We start from the raw sequence: 6,588 nt of genomic DNA, 5'->3' as shown, positions 1-6,588 counted from the left end.
AGACCTGAGTGCCGCATGACAGAGTGAGCTCCCGTCTCTGGCCCCAGCTCCTGCCAACCTAGTAGTTTGAAAGCAAGAAATTGCAAGTAGATAAATAGGTACCACTTCAGTGGGAAGGTAACAGTGTTCCGTGCGCTTCGGCAGCTAGTCATGCTGGCCACATGACCATGGAAATGTCTTTGGACAGCGCTGGCTCTTCGGCTTGGAAACGGAGATGAGCACCGCATCTCTAGAGTCGGATTTGACTGGCTTTCGAGCAAAGGAAACCTTTACCTTTTACCACCCCACCCCCCACTAAGCACGTACCCCTCTACAGAAATAAAGCAAAACAACAGGTCTCTGTGACACATCCCCCTGCCTCTATGGCAGGCGAACTATAAAATGCATACTAAGCCTGACATACTGCCCCCCCTCCAGACCCCTCACCCCTTCGGCTTGTGAGGGTATTTGTTATGGAATGCACGGGTTAGAGAGGAGGCTTTAACGTGTTCACATTTCACTCACTCATTATGCAATTCATCAAAGTCCTTCCATTTAATCAAATAGTATAGTCAGTTCCATTTCAACTTAGAATCGAGGATCTCTTCCACCTCATGGTGGAGTTCACCATCCACCATTAGAGGAAGTGGAGCAGCTGGACGAGGTCTCCACTTCTTCAGGCCCGGATCCCTTCTTAGTAAACTGAAATGAAATACAGGGTAACTATGCCTCAGAGTCTTGGGTAAATCAAGTTCCACAGCCACTTTGTTCAAGACTTTCAACACCTTGAATGGGCCAATATACTTCCACCTCAATTTCCTCCCAGGCTGGAGCCCCTTCAGATTTTTTGTGGAGAGGTACACTGAATCCCCAGGTTGCAACTCCCATTCAGGAGCTCTCCCTTTATCAGCTTGCTTTTTGTAGTCCTCTTTTGCCTTTCTCAGAGTCTCTTGGATTGTGGACCATCGATCTTTTAATCCCCACGATTACAAATCTCCCTGTTGGGCTCCTGAGTAGTCACCATGGGGAGGGCCCCCCGTCATACCCGTGCACAGCCTTAAAGGGGGAGAGGCCAGTGGCACTGTGCACTGTGTTATTACAACTGTATTCCGCATAAGGGAGGAGGTTGACCCAGTTGTCCTGCTGGTAATTGGTGACGTACCGGAGAAACTGCTCTACCGCTTGATTCACTCACTCAGTCTGCCCGTCTGTCTCTTGGTGATGGGAGCTGCTGAGACCTTGTTCCACCCCCAACACCTGCAGCAGTTCCTTCCAGAACTTAGCAATGAACTGCGGACCCCCAGTCCAAAATGATCTTGCAGGGGAGGGAATGCAGCCTCACAATGTGGTGCATGAAAAGCTTGGCCGAGGACAGTTGTTTGCAAGGAATAAAATATGCCTGTTTGGAGAACGTGTCGACCACCACCCAAATAATTGTTTTACCTTTACTGGGTGGGAAGTCAGTTATAAAGTCCATAGAAATCACTGCCCATGGTCTCTCTGGCATCTCAAGGGGTTGTAAGGGGGCTTTCCTGGCCTCCGTTTCCCCATGAGGCAGGTCTGGCAGGAACCCACGTATTGGGAAATATCTGCCCTCATACACGGCCACCAGAATTGCCTTTGAAGAAGGTGCAAGGTTTTCAGGTATCCATAATGCCCCGCCAATTTATTTTCGTGCCCCAAAGTCAGGAATTCCCCCCTCAGTGCTTTAGGCATAAACAGCCTCCCACCCCTGTACCAACAGCCATCCCCACTCAGCTTTGCTGAATTGTCAGTTTGAATGTTTTCCATGTCCCCCTCTGTAAAAGCTGTTTTAAATTTGCAAATCCGGGGTTCAACTTCAAGTGTGGGTTTCTGCTTTCGCTCGGCTGCGAGTTAGCACCATGCGTCCCCCCCCCCCCCCCCCAACTTGGGTGGGTGTGAACATTGAGTCTATGACTTTTTCCCTCTGGCTGTCATGTTGTGGGAGGCAGGATAGTGCGTCAGCCAGAGAGTTCAACTTCCCGAGGAGGTGCTGGAGGGTAAACCGAAACTTAGAGAAAAACTCCGCCTAGCGGAGCTGCTTGGCGTTTAGGCACCTGGGCGTGTATAATGCCTCCAGGTTTTTGTTGTCGTTCCACACTTCGAATGGCACCCTTGCCCCCTCCAGCCGGTGTCTCCAGTCATAAGGGCCACTTTGATGGCAGCCAACTCGTTATCCCAAACAGCCCAATTACGCTCCGTGGGGGAGAACTTCTTAGACACATATGCCACGGGGTGGAGCTTTCCATCCTCCCCATGTTGCAGGATCACCCTCCCCCCATAGCCACATCGGAGGCGTCGACTTGGATCACAAAAGGCTTGTTTTAATCAGGATGGTGTAAAATGGGCTCAGAGGTAAACAGCTCCTTGAGCCGTTCAAATGCCTGCTGGCACTCCGGGGTCCAGTCCAGCTTGGTACTTGGCTTGCTATGTCAGGACCTTTAGTTTTTAACAAGTCAGTAAGGGGCAAAACCACCTGGACGAAGTTTAGGATGAATGTGCAGTAGAAGTTGGCGAACCTGAGGAATGATTGGACCTGGTGCCAGGTTCGAGGAGCCTCCCACCCCACTACATCCTGCACTTTCTGGGGGTCCATGCCCAGACCCTCCACCGAAATCCGATATCCCAGGAAATCCAATTCATCCTTATGAAATTAACACTTGGAGAGCTTGACAAAGAGCCAGTGTTTATAAAGTGTTTGGAGCACCTCCCTGACCAACTTTACACACAAGTCTTTATCTTTCGAATAAAGCAATATATCATCCAGATAAACTAGCGCCCCCTTGAATAAATTCTTGTGTAACACTTCATTGAATAAGTTCATAAAAACCCCGGGGGCTCCCCCTAATCCAAATGGCATTATCAGGTATTCAAACTGTCCCAATGGGGTATTAAAAGCCGTTTTGTGCTCATCTCCCTCCTGAATGCACACTCTGAAATAAGCATCTCACAAGACAAGTTTGGTGAAAATGCGCCTCTGGGAAGCTTCCGCCAGCAGGTCTTTGATGAGTGGGAGGGGATAGGCATTGGACATGGACGCTGTGTTTAAGCCCCAGTCTGTGCACAGCCACAGCCCACCGTCCTTCTTTTGGAAGAGGATGGGGGCAGCAAAGGGGGAGGAGGCCAGGTGGATGAAACCCCGGCAAGGTTCTTATCTGTGAACCTGCGCAGCTCTTCCCTTTGGACATTTTGTACCCTGGGAAAATCTCTATAGCACAGTCCAACTTTTGGTGGTGGGAGAGCTCGTCTGCCCTCCTCCTCTTTGAACACTCTAGCCAAGTCTTTGTACTCAGGAGGGATGAGATCAAGCTCTCCCTGTGACAAGCAAACACACTCCGGAACGGGGACTGGTGCCTCCCCCCACTCAGGATTCCACCCATGAGCTTTACATCGGGGGTCTGGGAAGTGCAGGGCCCCTCCACTCCACTGAACGTATGGATCATGATTTTGGAGCCAGGGGTTTCCTAGCACGGTTCAGAATTTTGCAGCAGGGTTAATACTGAATGGGGCATTGCTCCCAATCCCCATCACCACAGGCACGGTTTGATACTTGCACGCCTCCTTCATTGGGGACCCATCCATCTGGGTGAAAATTATAGGTTCTGGTAATACTTGGATGGGTACCCCTAGCCCGGTGATAATGCTGGACTGACTAAGTCTCGGGCATACCCAGAATCGATCAGGGCTCTCACCCGTATCTGGGTGCCCTGCTCAGGGTTTATTAAAGTCACAGTTACATAGAACAAAGGGGGAGAGGTTCTCACCAAACTTGGTGTGTGGGACCTTTGGACCCGCCGGGCTGCGCCCTTCACAGCAGGTCCCAGTCTTTTCCTGCCAGTGCATTGGGCTCGTCTCTGCTGGAGGAGGTGCCATCAGACTCTTCCCGCTCTTCTGCTTGAAGCGCTTTAGGTTGCTTCATGCGTGCCCCTTGCGACTTGGGCTTTTTCTCAGAGGTCTTGTGCTCACTCGCCTTCCCATCCCTGGGGTGCTTGTCGAGGGGGCAGGTGGCCACAAAGTGCCCCGAAGCCCCACATCTTAGACACAGGCCCTGTTGCATCTCTTAGTTTCTGACAGCTTCTCTCATCTTCGGTTTCATCCCCCGTTGTTCCACTGCCACCCTCGTGGGAGCCCGGAGCTCATGCATCCGCAAAAGGTTGGAGCGGTTCTCCACCTCACAGGCCACCTGTATCCACCTGTTCAGAGTTAGCGGGTTGCCTTGGGCCAGGGCCCAATCCAGAATTGAGTGGTTCAGCCCGGCCCATAGGACTCAATGAGGACTTCTTTGGGCCACCCCTGGAGTTTTGTTTTGTTTTGAACCCATCAGAGTATTCCCGCACCAAGTGCCCACCCTGGTGTAGACCAGTCAAGTGGGTGCACGCTCTCTCTAACTCCATGGAGTTCTTGTATTGACATTGGAATGCCCGCATAAAAGCATTCACATCTCAGAGTTCTGGGCCCCAGACGTCATGGAGACCCACAAACCAGTCGGCCGCCCAGTCCTGGAGGTGCAGCCCAATAAAATCCACATGGTGCTCGTCAGTGGCAAAAATAGGGCCCCAATTGCGTAAGACCTTGTGCACCTGCAGCAGAAAAAAAGCCAGCTTCTCTGGGTTGCTGTTGAACGTTGCTTCCAGGGCATCGCAGGGCTGCACTTGAGTTGCTGGGGCTGCAGGCGTCCTGGGCGGGCCAGCAGGAACGGCTGGGGGTGTTGGGGAGGAGGTGAGGCACTTGCGGAGGGGCCAGCAGTGCCCTTCCAGCTCCATCTTGGGCCTGTCCACAATTCCTGAACTCTTGCTGGATGGCATCCATGATGATGCCCAGGATATCCAGCATCATGTTTTGCATCTCTTGCCTGATCTCTTCAGCCTCGCCTCTGAACTCCCTGTGGAGACGTTCAACTTCAATGTCCTCCACGACACAGATGCACTCCGGGTCATCCTGGAAGTAGCATCCGTAGTGCCTTCGGGCACCATTGGGCGCTGTTGTACACGAACCTCTCAAACCTCGGATCGGGAGTCACTGCCCAAGTGGGCTCAGCCCAGGTGGGGAGCGGCACCCAGGAGTCTCTGGTCTGTGCCCCGCCTTCTGCTCCTTTGGACTCCGCGGTTGTCACCAGGGCCAGCGTGGTCCATTGCTCAGTCACGGTGCTATCTGCCGCAGTTGTAGGGACTTCCCCGCCCTCTCCGCTTATTACGGCTGTGGTGCAGGAGGTCGAGGAAGGAAAAAGCGACTCCTAACAATTTGTCAGAATCCTGGTTAAATCAGTTCTCAACACCACTCACTTCAAAGAAAGTTTAGTTTCTTGAGATGCTGAAGAATACCATACTGAACACAAGCTTTGTTAGGGCTAAAGGTGAAAGTGTGGAGATTGCAGATATATTGTGTTCAAGCAAAGGTACTAAACGTCAGGACCCAATCACCCCACGGCATTTGCCCGCCAGAAATAACAGTCAACCACCACACCACTAAGCATGTACCCCTCTACAGAAATTAAGCAAAACAACAGGTCTCTGCGACACATCGAAGCATTTAGGAAAACGAAAGCATTTGGTTTTCACAGCCCTCTTCCCCTTCTTCCTCTATGGCAGGTGAATGATAAAATGCATACTGAGCCTGACAAAGTTCTGTACTGCCATCTTTCATAAAGATGCTGCAAGAAGCTTCTGACGGGCAGTTGTCCTTTTTTTTTTTTTGACAGGATTAGGGAGTCCTGTGGAAGCCGTACTCATCCCTGAAAGATAACAAGATCTCATCTAAGACAATCAAAGCCTGCCAGCTGTCTTCTGTTCCTCTCATCTGCTGCGTGCTTGGAGATTTCTTGAGTCTTCACTGCTTTTTTCCCTAATCCAAACTTCTATCTGCCATCTAAGTCTTGCCTCCTTTCTAATTAAAGGAGAGACCTCCAGAGATCCCCCTGCATGCTCCTTCTGCACCCCATCAAACAAATAAGCTAAACATCAGAAGATAATGCTGCCCTCTGCAAGGCTGTGGCTTACAACTCTGTGCAATTGGAAAATGGGGAGTATTTATTCGCCAAAGTCGTCTTAAAAATGAGCAAGTAGATCCCGAAAGCCTGTGTCCTGTTCCAGCGTCTTCTCATGTTTACACTTTGAATTTCATGCACTACAACTGAATTACAGATCTGCAACTTTTCCCATGTGTAATGGGCTGTCAAGTACTTTAACAGAGCATGAGGAAGTGGAAGAGACTAGTTTGGTTCTATTCACCTGAAGTGACTCTTCTTTGTAAATGATCATCTGTGAGAAGCAACTTTTTTGAGGTTTTTAACTGTAGGTATCACGAAACGAAGCATGAATGAATGAGATTTGTTTTAAAATATCTCCTGAACCAGTCATCTCACCGTGATTACATGTGTTTTCTGTTTTACTATGAAGTAGTATGGCTGGTATTTTGCAGTCAATTTGGGAGCTTGCCCTAGAAAAAAGTTGGAATGAGTGAAGCTGTAACTGCTAATTTACCTCTCCCTGTGGGAGTCCCTGAAAAATTATATGAAGATGGAAGGCTTTTTTTAATACGGAGTGGGTTGAGTTAGTCAATATTAAATCCCATTTTATGCAGTGCTACTGC

At 50.2% G+C, this 6,588-nt stretch overlaps 1 protein-coding gene across 1 annotated transcript in view; it reads left to right on the top strand.

The window, feature by feature from the left end:
* Positions 1-6,262, top strand: part of JMJD6 (jumonji domain containing 6) — a 42,009-nt gene extending 35,747 nt beyond the window's left edge. Inside the window, exon 7 of the mRNA XM_015420413.1 lies at positions 5,699-6,262. Within this exon, the coding sequence (XP_015275899.1) occupies positions 5,699-5,735 (37 nt within the window). The 3' untranslated portion in view covers positions 5,736-6,262. The remainder of the gene's footprint in view (positions 1-5,698) is intronic.
* Positions 6,263-6,588: the final 326 nt, after the last annotated feature.

This window comes from Gekko japonicus, unplaced genomic scaffold, assembly GCF_001447785.1.
Source record: "Gekko japonicus isolate JY-2015 unplaced genomic scaffold, Gekko_japonicus_V1.1 scaffold381, whole genome shotgun sequence".
Taxonomy (NCBI): Eukaryota; Metazoa; Chordata; class Lepidosauria; order Squamata; family Gekkonidae; genus Gekko; species Gekko japonicus.
Note: the sequence above shows the minus strand (reverse complement) of the source record. Positions and strands in the feature narration are given on the sequence as shown.